Source organism: Ctenocephalides felis, unplaced genomic scaffold (assembly GCF_003426905.1).
Source record: "Ctenocephalides felis isolate EL2017-DRISC unplaced genomic scaffold, ASM342690v1 CF-g0.4_SCAFFOLD_01886, whole genome shotgun sequence".
NCBI lineage: Eukaryota > Metazoa > Arthropoda > Insecta > Siphonaptera > Pulicidae > Ctenocephalides > Ctenocephalides felis.
The window spans coordinates 71,728,405-71,746,965 of NW_020538040.1; the positions used below are offsets into that span (position 1 = coordinate 71,728,405).

The 18,561-nt window shown below is 28.3% G+C and overlaps 2 protein-coding genes across 4 annotated transcripts; both read left to right on the top strand.

Annotated features, from left to right (window-relative positions):
* The first annotated feature begins 525 nt into the window (after positions 1–525).
* LOC113375306 lies at positions 526–6,771 on the top strand. The gene is made up of 5 exons (XM_026615243.1): positions 526–598; positions 4,181–4,396; positions 5,754–5,846; positions 6,060–6,291; positions 6,594–6,771. Exons 1-5 carry the CDS (start codon positions 526–528, stop codon positions 6,769–6,771), a joined length of 792 nt encoding a protein of 263 aa, XP_026471028.1.
* Positions 6,772–11,107: 4,336 nt separating this feature from the next.
* LOC113377108 (piwi-like protein Ago3) lies at positions 11,108–18,223 on the top strand. Of its 3 annotated transcripts, none has more exons than XM_026617308.1 (7): positions 11,108–11,287; positions 13,173–13,301; positions 13,772–15,844; positions 16,408–16,573; positions 17,413–17,566; positions 17,641–17,886; positions 17,960–18,223. In XM_026617308.1, the coding sequence occupies exons 2-7, from the start codon at positions 13,187–13,189 to the stop codon at positions 18,044–18,046; spliced, it is 2,841 nt and encodes a 946-aa protein (XP_026473093.1). In that variant the 5' UTR covers positions 11,108–11,287; positions 13,173–13,186; the 3' UTR covers positions 18,047–18,223. The 3 variants fall into 3 exon arrangements, with proteins under 3 accessions (XP_026473093.1, XP_026473094.1, XP_026473095.1); XM_026617309.1 differs by lacking the exon at positions 11,108–11,287 and adding an exon at positions 12,957–13,082; XM_026617310.1 differs by lacking the exon at positions 11,108–11,287 and adding an exon at positions 13,091–13,109.
* The last annotated feature ends 338 nt before the right edge of the window (positions 18,224–18,561 follow it).

Consider the following 18,561-nt stretch of genomic DNA (forward strand, 5'->3'; position numbering starts at 1 on the left):
GTTCCGGTTTCAAAGAGTTGGTGCCCGCATTGCCTGCCAGCCTTGTTCCTTTTCGGCTGAAGATCATCCAAAAGTAATGCAATACGCCACTGGGTGCTACGCATGCTTTGTGACAAGTCAAGTCCCTCACGTGTACATGAACGCGGTCGGCATTATTGTGCATGTGTATTGTGCCATGTACAGCCAGTTATGTTTACTCTCTCCGGAACATTAAAATCACAAAAGACCCAAGACTCTGCTTCTTTACCGGTCAGTTCTCAGACGTTCCTCACAACAGACAGTCGTGGAAAGATTTTATCAAATAGGAATCTTCGGATCCATAACAGAATCATTTAAATCGTCAACGATATCGTTCACCTGCGCATTCAAATTTGTTGATATAGGGCGATCGATCGCTGCATATAAAGTTATTTTAGATTACATTAACGATATATTATATTATAAAGAAAGACTTTTAAAAGTGCACTGGATATATAAGTTCAGAAGGCTTTTATAGAATATAGTGCAAGAAATAATAAAACAACAATGAGGAATAATCAGTTGGTTGAATTTGTTTTGATACTAGGGGTAGTAGCATGTGCATACTCTGCTGTTATCGGTGAGTATTAGAAGATATTTTTTTATGATAAAGCTTTCTGAATTACGCGTTGAAAATTTGATGAAAGTTTGAAACATTATTATTAATATGTATTTATAATAATTTAATACATTGTATTATAAGAAATATATTTTTTAAATAAAATTATTATTATAAATTATTCTATGATCTCTAACTAATATAAATTTTATAGCGCATAAATAGTGTAAATAAATTGTATCAATTAATTGACGCAGTTTAAATTTTGTCAAAAGTTGCGAGTTCAATTTTTTGCGCATTTCAGTTGAGCCATTTAACGTTGACAGGGCCTTCCTTGACCGTAACAAAAATATGTATTAAATTATTTTTTGCAGGTGTTATTGTAAACTCGAATGGTCACATGAATTTAGCCAATTATGCATAAAGCGATGCATAATATCAATACACAGCGCACTTATAAACTTACAACTTACTTATTGTTTGTTTCAATTCTACTATTACTTATTTTACTATTAAATTTTATTTAATCAAATACATATCCATATTTATAATATATTAATTAATCAATACCAATATTAACTTGTAATTGTTTTAATTAATATACAAAGAAATTAATTAATTAATTGAATATTAAATAATTATTTTTTAGTAATTCTTATGTTATTTTATACTTACTTTTTGACATAATCTATTATTTTTAATTCCTACTTTGGTAGGCTTCATACCGAAAGGATTAGAACGGAACTCTACTTTCTCATTTGTATTAACGAATAGAATCCTAAAAGTCTACTTGTATAATGTAGCTGATTAGTTGCGAATCTAATAAATCATATTTATATTTTTTACAAATCATTTTTGATAGGGAATATTCTACATAGATTAGCATTCTAATATTTCACAGAAAAAAATACTCACAATAAAATGATATGATTAGAAAGAAGTTTTATAATTCGAGCTTCTGAATGAGAGCATTATAACAATAGATTCTGAAGTTGTCGATTTTGTACTTCATATGTACATTTATTATTTTTAATTAAGGGTTTTTTGGCGAATTATTCTGTGCAGTATGTACAATTCCAAACCAATATCAATGTTATTTACGTTTCTAATTTTATTTTATACAACCTGTATTAGAATTATTGGAATTACAAAAGACTAACATTGACGAACTAAGTTATTTTGACTTACGACGTAATTATAATTATTTAGACACATAGCAATCTTATATCTGATTCATTATCTAATATATTAACTTTCCGTAGGGTAAGTTATAGTAATCGACCAAAAATCGAAAATGAGAATTTTTGCATATCTTTACGTGTTAGAGGTTTCTGAACATTTTGGCATACCTCATTGTTAGAAAAAAATTGATGCATGTATGTGTGTGTGGATACAAATTTTTCCTCCAGGTTTTCGGGAGACCGTATGAACCGATTTAAAAAATTCAAAAAATATTCGAATCGGATCATCTAATTCAAAAAATATTTTGCTTGTGTTTGGAGAGTAAATAAATTATTAGCTTTTGGGAAAGACAAAACTTTTTTTTTAATATATATTTTTTTAAATTTGCAAAAAATATCCTTTAAATATCTAAAATTATTCGGATTTAAATTTTAATTTAAACTAAAAACATTTTAATTTCTTTGCATTTAATTTGCCTTAAGTTACGATGCCTTGAATTGAATTGAAATTAACCGTACAATAATTTCATTGTTTTGATAAAAAAAACTTCAAATCATAACTCCTTACAACAATTCGAAACTTGTTGGAACGCGTTAATCAGGGCGAAACTACTTTCTTGAGAGAAGTGAAATTCAAGATCGAGTTATAGAAAGCGAATTTTATCTTTGTTTGCATTGTATGCTAATGACCTTTTTATGTTACCGAATTTATGTTATTGTTTATGCTTTTTCGTTCAGATGATATCTTTAGTCAATTTATTAATCCAAACGTCAACAAGCTATTTAGAAATATAAATTAGCATTTGTGACAGTCATTTAAATGAAAGTGAAGAAAAAAGTTTATAAATATATTACGATCACAGATAAAAAAACAAAATTACGTTTTAATTATTTTATTCATCACATTGCATTCTTTATTTGAGGATTAAATTACTTATGAAAGAGTGCAAATGGTAATTTATGTGTATTTGATATAGAACAAAAATTTGAATATTTGTTTTACTACTCTGAAAATTGCGATGGGTTAAACAATGCCTTACACAAATAGTTGAATTTAATACTAAAATAATTCAAATACAATGTCGTTAATTGTATAATTGTTATCTGCTATGTGCGATTTTTCATATGTTTATTTAATAATATATAAATTTACCACAATAAGCAAAGATAATATACATATTCGCATACATCGTTATTGATGTATTGTGAAAAGTGAAATTTAAGATTTTTAATATCAGTTTTTAGTCTACTAGTTTTTAGAATATAAAATTTTAGAGAATTGGAGAAAATCTTTCATTTTACATCTCACAACTTTTTTTGTCTTATACAATTTACCAATAGGCTGTACATCACGTTGTCAGCACTTTTGTACAAGATGTACCAGAGCGACTCATATTTATCTTGAAATTACTTATTAAAGGACCGATTCTGCCGCATAACAGAAAAATGTTATGGCAAGGCCATGTTACGCTCCAACTTCCATACATTTTGCTACTAAATTATATTGAATACTGTCATAATATCATGCTTTGCTATGCATTCAAGCGTTTTACAGATAAACTGCAACGTCACTTGTATGTTATGGAGCTAAGTCAGAAAGACTTTGTTATCTAAGATCATTTTTTTTGACATTTGTGCGGTTTCTAGGTTAGGTTTTCTCAACAACCTGAGAAATACGCCTGACTGCACACTAACCACATAGCTTTTATCAATATTTCGTATGGAAAGTTCTTCATAACATGGTCTTGTCATAACATTTTTTTGGTATGCGGCAGAATGGGTCTCTAAGTTGAAAGTTATTCTCACATGCTAACTTTAAATGTCATAGTTGAATTCAATCTTGAACAATTTATTTCATTGTAAAGTTAGTTGACTATTTTAAGAATGTAAAACTATATTTGATTATCATCACTAATTAAATAAAATTTGTACATATAAAGTTAAGGTGGTCATACGTTATGGTTTGGCCGAGGCAGTCTTGGATTTTCGTCTTGTGTTCTGGATTTTTCTAAAACCAATATATGTCTCGCGTTTTTCTAAAAGCAATAATTGTCCTGGATTTAGATCTTATGTTCCGGATTGCCCTGGCTTTTCGAAAAGTATAGATTAAAATTAGATTCAAATATTACTTGATAAAAATATTAATTTAATATTACCATCAAATATCTAGAAATGTTATATTTAACGAGCATAATTATTTAAAACAATACGTTTGAAATAAAAAAGTGTCGAATGTATAATTCTAAAATAGCTTCTCACATTTTTCATTTTCAATTTTACGAAAATTACCAAATATTATGGAAACAAACTTTTAAACTGCCAATTTTTGCTAACAATGAGTTATGAAAAAAATAGAACAACTTATACAAGTCTTAAAAGCGTATAAAACAGTGATAAATATTTCATATATTTCAATGCGCAGATGCTGGTAACAGAAAGCAACAGCTCAGTGAGAGTCAAGAAAAATTAGAAGTGTGGCAACAGTCTCGGCAGCTTCAGTCGGGAAACCTGGACTCACGGCAAAGCGGCGAAGAGAACACGGATGATGTTAAGCCAACTCGCAGTTGCTTTTGCGATGGCGCTTCTTGCACGTGTTGCGCCGACTTCAACCTTACGATCATCGATATCGGCGGACCGGGTAAGATTTTAATTCATTCATAATTAAGGATTTTAATATTTTCTCAAATCTCAACATTGAGAGGAAATATTATTTTGTTTGTCATCTATTCAAAAGCACAGTATGAATATATATTTTAATTTGTTGGACATAATTTAAAGTGAGATGAAAAGAAACTTTGTTTTTTTATATAATGTATTGTATATTAGATTAGATTACGAAATTAAGTTCGAAGAATAATATATATTGTGAAAATTTATTAATTGTATTATACTGGCATATAAGCAATTATATGGAGACTTAACTATAATGGAGTAACACACATACATACATATATAGGGTAGAGCGTGGCTTAAAAGTCCGCGGGTAAAAAGGTCCACCACTGATATCTAAAACAATTAAAGTTAAGAATTTTTTAACAACAATATCTGAAAGTAGTGGGAAAAAGATGTTTGTATGTAGCAATTACCTTGATTCTAATGCAGGAGATAAACGGCAATGTTCTAAAATCTATAATAAAAGTATTTTGTTACGTCGTTAGTTTTTTTTAGTTGTGACCGCTTTTGTGTAGTTTGTGAGATCTTAAAATAATATAAAAGTTTTATAAGGTGTATTATTAATTTTATGTTAGATTCAACAGTTTTTTTATATAACCTATATAAAAGCTTACTCGTGGATGGGGTAAAAAGAATCAATTGAACCTTTACCCTGGCAAATGCCTAAATAATAAAAAATAGTAAATAAAAATGTAAATTTCGTTAAAAAAAGTAATTTTACGAAAAATAAATTAAGTTAATTAATTCAGTTATCCCTATACTCTGTTGACGAATATTTCTGACGAAATATCAGATCAAAATATTGAATGTTATCTCTGTAAAAAATGTTCTCATATAATATATATTTTGGATTTGCTGAACAATGTAGCTATTATTTCGTAAAATTAATTCAAAATTAAAAATAAGATATTGGACCTATTGCCCCTTGGCCGTTCCGCTTTACTTCGTCTATGGGGTAAAAATAGCCAGGTGACAAAGTTGTAAAAACACATTTTTACAATGATAAATTAGCCGGGTCTAAACATGGTCAGATGCTATTTGTTGTGATATCATTGCTTTGGTTTTTACAATATGAACAACAAACAACGGTCAAATTTGACATTTGTGCACCGCCCTATCCTATATATATTAAATACTTTCCATGTATACATCATTATTTAAATTAAAGTCAAGTAATATTCGTAGAAAATTATTAAGATTTATGTTAAGTGAAATTATAAACTACACATAAAACATGCGATAAATATATATTAATTATATAATTAAATAAAAATTATACAATTAATAATTATATCAGTCAAAAGCAATTTTTATAATTTCAGGATGTGTGCGCGTGAAGTATTTGTCGCCTGAACAGGGAATGTCCATCAACATAACATATGGAAATAACATGCTCACCCATGATATTGTTAAAGGTACTAAAACTAGTTTCAATCATTGATTACATAAACATTGTAGTATCAGGAAACTCAATTATTTTATGATAATGCCGTTTTGTTCAATATTTAGTAAAAAATATTATTTATAATCATATATTGTTAATCATTTATATTAATTAATTCATATTTATATATATATATATATATATATATATATATATATATTGTTAATCATTTTTCATGACGAAGGTCCACGACCAGAGCCCACTTGTGCTAATTTCATTGGCGGAGTAGCTGGTCTCTGCGCTAGATTTTCTGAACTTACTCCTTCCGAGACCGGCCTCCGGGCATGTCTGAATTTAGAACCACAAGTTTTGGGCTCCTCTCAGCTCGCTATACCAATCGGATGTTTCAATGTGGGTGCCAATGGTATGGAGTCTCTGGATGATTTGGTGCCAGCAACGAATTCAACTGGTGGAGGGTAAATTTTGCAATCAATTATGATAAAGAATTTTAAATTTATTTAAATTTATTTATGAAATATGTTTCAAGCAAAATTATTTCAGTCGTGCTCACGCAATATTATAAACTCATAATTTTCATAAAGTAAGAGTAACCTATCTAATAAAAAAGAATACATAATTACAAACTTAAACTGAATAGAATAACTCTTCGAGAAATATTTACGAGAAGAATTGTTGCAGTCTTTGCAACAATTGAAATTATTTGCAAATATATATTTTCGTTAAAAATGAGTTCATTAAAATGTTTGTTTTTAAATAGGGACGATGATAAATTAGTCGGTATGAGTACTGCCCAAATCATTCAAGTAGTGAACGATTCAGCTGAAGAAGGCATTTCCTTTATATCACAACTTTTTGGTCTTCAATTTGGAGATCAGAAAAATCCGAACTCCGTTCAAGATCCGTCTCATGAAATAGTCAACAACTCAGCGAAATAACAGCATCATGATAAAGGAATATTTATATAACTTTTTTCAAATATAGGTATTAAGCATGAATGCAAGCATGAAGTATTGTATGATTGAACGAGATTTTTATATATGTACATGTGTTATGGCATGAATGTACATGGTTATCTTTGTACATTATATTTGGCATTTATTTTTATTAATTTATGCATGGTTTTGTTATTAAATTAATATTTATATTTATTAATAGTATTAAAGAATAATTCTCTATAACTATTTTGATATGACCACATTGAGTATTTATATGTTTTATAATTAATAAATATTTTTTTTCTATTAACTTGTCAGATTATTTTATGTGTATATTTATAATATTATTAAAAGATTAACAGTTCTATTAGACTTGGGGCATACAATACCGGGATCCCTTGATCCCGAATACCGATTAACGCTGAAATTAAAATAAAAATTCCGTTATTTTGATATTACCAGTATTTTGTTAAATATTAAACTCAATCAATATGTTTTACACATATCGAGCCAACTATGACACATCGACAAGTGATAAAGGGTCCATTTATAAAAATGTTATGCGTTTACATACATCGTCGTCATATCCAATTGTATAAGTTCTATTGTATTATTTTATTATAACAAAAATTTACTATTCCAAATCTTAATTTTTATCGAGTAATATATATTATGATAAATTTTTTCTTATGCGTACGTTACACATCCATAATATCCTTTATGGAATTATCACAAATATGTACTTTAGTATCTACCAAGAAGTTTGACAACTATTTAAATGCATATCAAAATATGCACTCATAAAAAAAATTATAAGTTTAAAAATGGCTCACACATCAAAATCTATTAGATACAGAAGATATAGAATTTCTTCTCAAATTAGTAATGGAACAATATTAAAATCTAACAGGGTAAACGCATTAAAGAAAATCTGCAGCAGCAATATGTCTGTTTATGTTTTTTAAGAGTACATTTTAATAAAATGTTAAAATTATAAAAAATAATGAGATTAAATTTTTCCTACATAAATTTGATCCCGGAGTTGGCCTACTGCATTTGGATACTTATTCATATACTACACATACATAATATACTTCACAAAACTTGTGACTGGAGGACATACTTTAGCAAAATCACTACAACGTGTTAGTTTTCCGACAGTTATCATAGAAATCAAGATCTAAAACAATAGCCGATCGTTACCGACCTATCCGTGTTCAATCCGCTATTTCTAATTCGTTTGAATAATTAGTACTACTATAAGTTGTCATAAACATTTAAAAATATCATACCCAACAAATCAACATGGTTTTTGTGGTGACAGATCTACAACAACAAACTTTTAAGAAGGGGTTTTTGATGTTGATCACGATATTCTATTATATTATGATAAATACGAATCTCTGGTGTACCGCAAGTATCACATTTGGGATCAGTGACCAGTATTATAACTTTATAACGGACATCATGTTTAATAAGCACTGACTTTCATTCATCCAGACTAGAACCATGAAATATGAGAATGATACAATATCTTCACAAAAGACATCATCAAAATAAATAAATATTTTAATATGATGGAATCCAGAAGTGAGTATCTGCTGCGTGTTTGGAGTAATATCCGAAACCGCTGAACCGCTTTGGCAAATCTTGTATTGGCAGAAAGCTTATGCAATTAGACTACTTTTATTTTAGTAAAAAAATGTTAAATAATTTATCTCATCTTTTCTTATGTTTGAGCTGTAGCCGCAATTTTACCCAATTTAACGAAAAAAGTAATTAGGTAATTTACTTTTTTGCAGTTTATATTATTTTATTTAATTCAAATATAATGATCTATATATATATATATATATATATATATATATATATATATTAATTTAGAAACATGAACAAACAACACTCTTTTTTGCACTAATTTATTAAATAATAGTTTTACAAACGTTTCGAGACTAGGTTTGTCTCATCATCAGTGTGTTATAATTTAAAATCTAAAATACGGAACTTAAATTAGCATTATGTGTTATCCGTTACAAGTCGTTCATTGTACTGCCCCACCAGCGATCGTCGGAGTATGAACTCTCTATCAAGGTCAAAGGCATGCAAAAAATGCGGGCGCACGCCTTAGGGGGCGCCAAAACGTGTTTCGGAAATTAAATTTATATTATTTATAATTTTTATTATTTATATAAAATTCAGAATACTTAATAATAATATAATAATAGAATACTTAATAATATTTATTATAATATATTTATTTTGCAATGTGATATCAGTAGAAATAATTAACCGATTAATAACTCTGCAATTTAGTAAATAACAGCTGTGTTTATTGATTAATCTACTTATTCTATTTTTTCTTTATTTGAAGTTAACGTGGAATCAAAAAAGAAATTATCTAGTGTTCAATCCCATAAGCGCAAATCTGCAAAAGATTAAATTATTTATTGGGCATTATTGACGAAAAATGGCGAGCTGATTTAGTTGAAACGGAACTTGTTAAAAAATATAAACAAATTATAATTAAGAAAATGAAAAATGAGGAGTCAGTGCTTAGAAAATGGCATGTTTATTCCGAGAAATTGAATTGTAACTTTTGTTATTTGTCGCAAATGTTTCTCATCTGATGAACTGAATTAAATGTTGAAGACATGCGTGGTTAGGATTATGGAAATGGAACAAATATAAAAAATGGAAGCAAAATTTACTTTGGAACGAAAATCTTGAGGCTTTTTTCATATTGAGTGGTGTCCATACTCCAAATTTAATAATTTAACTATGCAGAATTATTGTATATCAAATATAATTAGTTATTTTTCAATATAGTTGAAGAAATGTGAAATTTATTTTCATTTTTTACTGATTTTTGGACAATACTTGAAAAATACGTTAAAAATTTAACTTTGAAACAACATACTAATACTCTGAACATGAAGGGAAAGCAAGGATGAATACAATTCGGCTCTTACGATATCAATAAAGTGAAGTTTACGATGCAATTTTGAATATTGTAAATAATAGAAAATTAAATTAAATTAAAATTTAAAAAATCCAACGAAGAAATACGAGTGTTATGAGTTCTAGTTTTTTTTTAGCACTCTTAGCATGATTTGCTCAATAGAATAAATCGCATAATAAATAAGTAAAATTTTTTAAAACCCAAATATTAATATTGAACACACGTTAAAAATAATTGAAAATTTAAAAATATTTGATTATAATCAACCCGCAAATCACTTTGATTTTCTAAATAAATTTAAAATCAATGTGATTTATACGCTTTTAGATTATGTCTAATTTTTGGCGTACTAAATCCAGAATAAATAAAAATTAATTTTTGAAAAGTATGTAAATATTTATATAATTTAAATGATAAACTGTAAAAACAGGTAAAATTAATGAAGGGGGGGGGCGCTAAAAAAAAAGTTGCATGCGGGCGCTAAGGACCCCAGGACCGGCCCTGTATATATATATATATATATATATATATATATATATATAAGATTTAGATTTTTTTGTTCGACGTTGAGACATATTCTTGAATGCAGCCAATAATCGAAATAAAAGAACAATAAATAATGAACTATTTATACGTATGTGTGTCATCATTCAGCTTTTTTTTAAATATTTATACAGTATCACACCAGGAAAAACAATCACAAAAATTTAAACTAACATTATTTAAAAATTAAAACATAATAAATAAAGTACAAATTTTTGTTTTAAAGTTAAACTAAAGATTTTTATATTATGTCCTAGGAATTGATAAACTTTTGCTAATTTATCATTTTATTACTTTAAACGAAAGTACTAAAAAGATTTCCCCACTATGCTGATCTAAAATTTTTTGTTAGATTAAAATTAATATAAAATAAAGTCAGTCCATAGATAAAAAAATGTATAAATAGATCGCAAACACGGTTGCTTTGCCATTTACTTTAATTTTCATTGTTTCCGCCAGTTTTTGCACTCCTAGATTTATTTCTAGATAAGATTTATAAAAATATATAATATGAAAAGATAAACCCGAATAATTTGAATAAATAAAATGGGAAAAAATATACGCGTGTAAAAATTATTTTCAGCTAAATCACAAATATGTTTTCACAAAAACATATATAAAAGATATATTAAATGTTTAAAGTGAATATATTATAACAACAGAAACAGTTCTTTTGAAAGTGTTACTAATTTGGGCACATTAGATCATCTGTTGAGTGCGGAACACACAAAAACGGGTATAGCACCCTCTATTTAAAATTTTGTTTATTTATCTATGGTTGAGCATTTTTGCTCTGTGTTTACCTACCATGAGTCATTCTTACGTTGACCGCCAAAGTGTAAGCATCTAATAAATAAAAATCGCCCGGGTTCCTGCGTAGTTGTGAATTAAAAAGTTAATAAAAATATTGTGAAATCCTGTTTGATTTGAAACAAATATTTCTGCAAACATAGGAATATTCTTTTGTTAGGAATATAAACAACTTTTAGGCCTAGTATCGTCAATCTACACAAGGTTTGTACAAAAATTTATAATAAAAAAATATATGAGCATCTTGGCGACGACATCACCTAACACTGCTTGCAGCATATATATATATATATATATATATATATATATATATATATATATTTAAATTTATACATGCGCGTTTATTGTATATGTTTTAATCCGCATACGATTAGCGCTTATTTACACGCTTCTAAATTTTATCATTATTCCATACAAATGCTTTGACCATGTTTATACTCAGTTCGATTCGGTTATAATATTATTTTTTAAATTAAATAGGTTGATTTTCATAAATATGAATGTTAATTATGATATTATTTCATTGTATGTGGGTAATGTTTTTTTATAATTTGTGTGGTAAGTTCTATATTATATTTTAATTCATTTTAATTTTTTTATATATATATATATATATATATATATATATATATTCATTATTTTACAATTTCTAAAGTTAGTGTTCTAGTTTTATCCACACACACACACACACACACACACATATATATATATATATATATATATATATATATATTATATTTTAATTCATTTTAATACATTAATTCATTTACGTTTGTTATGTGACGACAAAAAGTATTATTCCCTCGATGTTATAGGATGACTATTTTGGCAAAATTTTGTTAAATTATATCTTTTTTGAGTTTGTTATGTGAGACAAAAGTATTATTCGGCCTATGTTATAGGATAACTATTTGGTAACAAACTGATTATTGAACGGTGTGTGTGTGCGTGTTGTTCTGATATATAAAAACAACACGCACACACATACACACAGATTTTAAGTCAAGTGTTTTCTTCATCCGTTTAATAATCAGTTTGTTACCAAATAGTCATCCTATAACATAGGCCGAATAATACTTTTGTCTCACATAACAAACTCAAAAAAGATATAATTCAACAAAATTTTGAATTACAAAATTTGTTTTTTCGTCTGAAAAGGAATTTATAAATTACATTTTTTTTGATAAATTTTTTTTAGTGAAAAAGTGTTAGTGTATAATCAATCATACAGGTAATTCATTCTGTTTTTTTTTTTTCGTAACATTTTTTCAAAACTTTCTAATTTTTTAACATTTCTAATATTTTGTTATTAACCACTCATTTATTTTTATCATTTTCATTTTAATTATATTGCCATATTTCTGAACATTATTTTTTCCACAATTTTATTCATTTTATGTAAAAAATCCTTTTTTGCTTTTCTTAAACATATTATTTGTTTAAATCTTATCAAGATCATGTTTCTTCACAGATGTCCGGAAGATGGAACGTACCTAGTTCCGAAACGTCGACAGCAAAGTGATTTTATAAATTTCTTTTCAGGCGAAGAAACAAATTTTGTAATTCAAAATTTCTTTGAATTAAGTCTTTTTTGAGTTTGTTATGTGAGACAAAAAGTATTATTCCCTCGATATTATGGGATCACTGTTGGTAACAAACAGATTATTGAACGATATAATCTGTGAATGAACTACAAAATAACAACAGACTTAATTTCTTGGATGAATCCGTTTATGTTTATTTATCTATGATTTTATTTATGGTTATTATGTTTATTTATCTATGGTCACCGAGTAATAAGTACGAACTTCGCGACTTCTCCGCTAGGCTATAGTGTTTATCGATGGTCTACCTGCAAAGCTTTATTTAACTCTCTTTGTTCAACTCTCTTGACGACGGCGTTGTTTGCTTTTCACATTGTTATTTTTTAGATATAGTGTCGTTTTCGCGGCCAATCTTTCTGTGTTAATTTAAACTTACTTCGATATTATCATAAAGTGTAAGTTAAAAGCAAGTTAAACGTTAAGTATGTTTATTAGTGTAATCAACTCACACAGAAGTTTGTTTAACAAAAATATTGTCATTTTAGGTTAGTTTTGCAGCATGGAAAATTCTGATGAGCATTCTTCTACCTCAAATTCTTCAAACGCGAGCAATTTACCAACAAATTTGTTATCCAGCAGATTGAATAAATTGGGAATTGGTAGTGCGGCTATAGGTACGCTTTATTATTTATATTGTCTTATTTGATTTCGTTGTATTTAATTTGTAGAGTCTAATCTTTGAATTGAATGAGACGAACCTTTTACTTGTAATATTCGATATCTAACGTCTTCAATAATTTTGATAAAAAAAACTCACTTTCAAAAATCATATTCAAAAATGAAATATACCAAAGGACACTCATAAAAACTATCTGATTTGGAAGATTATTATAAGCCTTTAATTACTTATATTTTGTACATCATTTTTTTGAATATTTCCTGCAATCAGATTATTATTGAATTGTTCCTGTCATTAGATTTTTGTCTTATGTCCCTAAATACTACTACAAAATATTTTAGTCATGTAAACGTAATTAATATTTTATTTTAGTTCATAAAACTTTATTACTTTTTTACTAATGTGAAAAGATTTATAATCGATTCTTATCTTGATAAAAAATATTATATTTATTTAATCTGCTAGGTAGGGGACGTGGGGTTTTACCAAGACCTACTGAACCTTGTTCTGTTGGTGCGTCGAATCAGAGTTCATCTAGTTCTTCAAGTGGTGTTTTCAACCGATCTGCAATACTAAGATCATTGTCCCATGGGGTTACATCTGATAGTGATCTTCTTCCAGTAGGAATAGATGCATCAAAAATTGTTTCAGATATTGGTAGAGGTAGGGCAAGACTTTTAGCATCGTTCCAGGCTGCACGTAATCCTGGAGTAGTCCCCACAGCGACTCAAGTCCCCACAACGGCTCAAGTCCCCACAACGGCACAAGCCTCCACAAGCTCACAAGCTTCCACAACCTCACAAGGTCCCGCAGAGAAACAAGTCCCCACAGCGGAACAAGTCCCCACAGCGGAACAAGTCCCCACAGCGGCACAAGTCACCACAGAGAACGCTCAAAATAAATCATTACTTGGAACCAGTGGCACAGCAGTGACTTTAACTTCTAATTATATTAAGCTCAAACTGGAACCTAACAAGGGAGTTTACGAATACGAAGTCAAATTTGATACAGACATTGACTGTAAAGGATTGAGGATAAAATTATTAAATCAGCATCTTCAAGAATTGGGAGGTGTGAAAACCTTTGATGGGGTAATTTTATATTTACCTATTCTTTTAGAAGAGAGCAAAAGAAACCTTGTGTCGATCAACCCTATAGATGAAAAACCTGTAAAGTTGCAGATTATTTATAAGAGGAAGAAGAGTCTGGGAGAGTGTATTCATTTATACAACGTGTTATTCAAGCGAATTATGAATACCTTAGAGCTCGTAACTTTTAATCGGCAGCACTTTGATCCTGCAGGTGCAAAAATCATTCCTCAGCATCAGCTTGAAATATGGCCAGGATATGTTACAGCAGTCAATGAATTTGATGATGGAGTTATGTTATGTCTTGATGTTTCGCATCGTGTTTTGAGACAGAAAACAGTTCTGAATATGCTGACTAATATTGCTCGTGGTGATAAGAATAATGTAATAAAAAATGCTAAGACTGCATTATTAGGTTCTCACGTTTTAACCAGATACAACAATCGCACATATCGAATTGATGACATTGATTTTGGGATGTCTCCAATGACACAATTTGAAACATCACAGGGTAAAAAAATAACATTTTGCGAGTATTATAAACAACAGTACAATATTGATATAATTGATTTGGATCAACCTCTTTTGATAAGTATAAATAGCACCAAAGTATCTGGTTATTCAGAACCAGTAGAAAGCAAAATATGTTTGGTCCCTGAAATTGCATTTCTGACTGGAATTTCTGAAGACATACGAAACAATTTCAAAATAATGCGAGAAATTGCTACATACACAAGGATAACACCAGAACAAAGAGTTTATGGTTTGCGAAAGTTTTTGGCAAATGTCAGAAATAACAAGAAAGCTCAAGATTTACTCTCAAGTTGGGGTCTGTACATGGATGATGATTGTTTCAAAATGAAGGGGCGCACTCTAGAAACAGAAACTATAATATTTTCTGGAGGAACAACTGTTTCTGCAAATTCAAATGCTAGTTGGGGTCAGGAATGCACAAGAAATCGTGCATTGGAATCCGTTGATTTAATGGAATGGATCGTCATCTTTGCAACATCAGATCAGAGCAATGCGACAAATTTTAAAGACTGCATGAAACGATGTGGGCCTCCTATGGGAATAGTAGTTAAAGATCCTATTATGAAATGTATAAGCAATGACAGAACAGAAACATATGTTATGGCAACTCGTAAAGCAATTGAAGAAAATAGTAGGCTTCAAGTGATAGTTTACATTTTTCCTACAATGCGTGATGATCGGTATGCTGCAGTTAAAAAGCTCTGTTGTGTACAATATGGAATTGCATCCCAGGTGATTAACTCAAAAACTATTTCAATGCCGAATAAATTAAGATCTGTGGTTCAGAAGATAGCTTTACAAATAAACTGCAAAATAGGAGGATCGTTATGGGGTGTTAGTATACCGTTACAAAATACTATGATTTGTGGTATAGACACATACCATGACGCCAATATCAGAGACAAATCTGTAATAGGTGAGTCCAATTTTTCAAGCAAATATAGTTCATATTGAATAATCTGAACATTTAATCCAAGCATTGATTAGTGTCACTAGTAGCACAGAATTAGAGATATTGTCCATTCATTAACTATTGCTTCATCAATATATGTCATCCCAGTGAATAAGTTAAGTCAAGTTTCAGCAAAAATGTCTTAAGCCGTAGTATTATCTATTTCTGAAAATAGTTATTACATTGAAAAATTATTGGCTAGGAACAAATGTTAATGAAGCACTTCATATAAAATTTAAACCATTAATTTCAAATCCGTTATATTATGTCAGTAATATAAGGAACTTTGAAATCAAGTTTCACAAAGTATAAAAATTAACTCAACCAGTTATTTACTGGGATGACATATTATATATTTATTTTTTTCAACCTAAAGTTTACATCTGTACTGTAAACAATTACTAATTAATACTTACTTTTATTCTTAGATTGATTTCATAAAATTGCTGTTTGAACAGCTTTTTGCATTGATAGTATATGTACAACTAATACTACTAACACACTATTTGTTTCACTTGTTTCATTAGGGTTTGTGTCGTCCTTAAATCGATCATGCACTAAATTTTACAATCAAGTTGGATTTCAAAACCCAGGCGATGAGTTAGGTCAGTGCATGAAATATCTATTTCAAAAAGCTATAAAAAGATATTATGATGTCAATGCAGCCTTTCCTAGCAAAATTATTTGCTACAGGTATGGTAAAATACTATTCATTTGTTTCTGAATTACTTGAAAATTTGATAAACAAGAGTAAATTAATAAAAGAATTATTTTAGAAATTCAATTAACGACTGTAAAAATGATGATAAAATCTAACGATTGAAATATACAAAGCACACTAGTAACTTTGATTAGTAATTATGCTAATTTATAATACCACAAGTTAATTTTAACTAAATAAATCGAGATTTTGCAAAATGCTTGGACTTAAATTATAGTTTTAAGTCTTCTATTTTTTTTTTTTAAAGGATTATTGATCCCTTTTTTTTAAATGCCAATTTCAAGGCCTAGTATATGTTCGTCATCTTGTGCATTTGTTTGGAAGCGCAAAGTTAAATGGTGAAAATGAAAGATTTTGAAATTATTCTTGGTTCTCAAATAATTATTAATTTATTCAAATTATATTTTTGGTCACATTATTCTAATGTTTATTATTTAACTATTATTAAAGAATTTTATTATTTCAAAAGGTTTACAAAATATTATAACAACTATCTGTTATGAATTCAAATTGTATTAATTCAAATGTTTATTAATTCATTTTTCCCAGTCAGTTAAAACTACTTGACAAATATCAAATGATCTTAATAAATTAATTCATTAATAGCTATTGATTTGCAATTAATATATATTAATATATATTATATATATAATATATTTATATATATTATATATTAATATATATTGTATATATATAATATTAATATATATTATATATTATATGGAATAACCATTTAAAAGGCTGTGTAACAATTTATACAGATCGTATTATTTAATAATAAACATACTCTATTTTTTTATTTTGAATGCAGAGATGGAGTTGGTGATGGCCAGCTCAAGCATTGTCAGGATGTTGAAATTTCTATGATGGAGGAATGCTTTGACAGTGAAGTTTTTGGCAAACAAAAGCCTTTACTGATCTTCATTGTTGTACAGAAGCGTATTAATACACGCGTAATGACTTCGGTTTGTATAAATGAAATGGCTTTGTACATATTTTAAATTCATTTATTGCATTAAATATATTTTAATTTGATTAGACGAATAACGGGTTTACAAACCCAAACCCAGGGTCCATAATTGATCATTCTATAACGAAAAAAAATGTACGAGACTTTTATCTGGTACCTCAAAATGTAAACCAAGGTACAGTAACTCCATCGCATTATATTATTCTTCAGGATAACACAAATTTAAAGACTGATCACATACAACGATTAAGTTTCAAACTGTGCCATCTTTACTACAATTGGCCTGGCACTATTCGCGTTCCTGCGTGCTGCCAGGTAAGTAGTAAATATATTTTATTATAATGTGAATATTTTTTAATAGAATTGTAATAGCAAATATTATTTCCAGTATGCGCATAAATTAGCTTACCTAATTGGACTACATGTGAAAGCCCAGCCAAATCCCATGTTAGAAAATAATCTATTTTATTTATAAATAAAAAAAATTTAAACTCAAGTAAGGAATATAAAATATTTTGAAATTATCTTCCAATTATCAATAACTGTGTACCTGTTTCTGTGTTAAGTGTTAAGTATATTAGTAAAGTTTGAATGTATACATGTATTGTGTATACTATATACATACATATGTAAGCATGTTATATATAATGTACGGAGGAATATTTGCAAGTATGGTTGTGTGTAAATATGAGTGTGAATATCTTTCAATGAGTTTATAATTTGTCATTTTTTTATATATAGTATGAATTATCTTTAGAAGTATAAAAATAATTTTATTATAAAATTCGAAATATTTTTATATAATTATAGTAATGTTAAATTTGATTTGTTACCACTAGCACAAATTTTAACAATGATTTATTAATTGTTAGTGATATGGTTTTTGCAATTTCTATAAATAACAATTTAACAAGTTACACTTGGTACCAAAGACTACCTAATAAAACAGTTGGATTACTTTTATCATATTACTAGTCATTGTTACAATTT

Coding starts and splice junctions, on each gene's coding strand:
- LOC113375306 (XM_026615243.1), top strand. CDS start 526: ATGAGGAATAATCAGTTGGTTGAATTTGTTTTGATACTAGGGGTAGTA. Junction 599..4,180: donor TGCATACTCTGCTGTTATCG/GTGAGTATTAGA, acceptor TTCAATGCGCAG/ATGCTGGTAACAGAAAGCAA. Junction 6,292..6,593: donor ACGAATTCAACTGGTGGAGG/GTAAATTTTGCA, acceptor GTTTTTAAATAG/GGACGATGATAAATTAGTCG.
- LOC113377108 (XM_026617308.1), top strand. CDS start 13,187: ATGGAAAATTCTGATGAGCATTCTTCTACCTCAAATTCTTCAAACGCG. Junction 13,302..13,771: donor AATTGGTAGTGCGGCTATAG/GTACGCTTTATT, acceptor TTAATCTGCTAG/GTAGGGGACGTGGGGTTTTA. Junction 15,845..16,407: donor CAGAGACAAATCTGTAATAG/GTGAGTCCAATT, acceptor TTGTTTCATTAG/GGTTTGTGTCGTCCTTAAAT.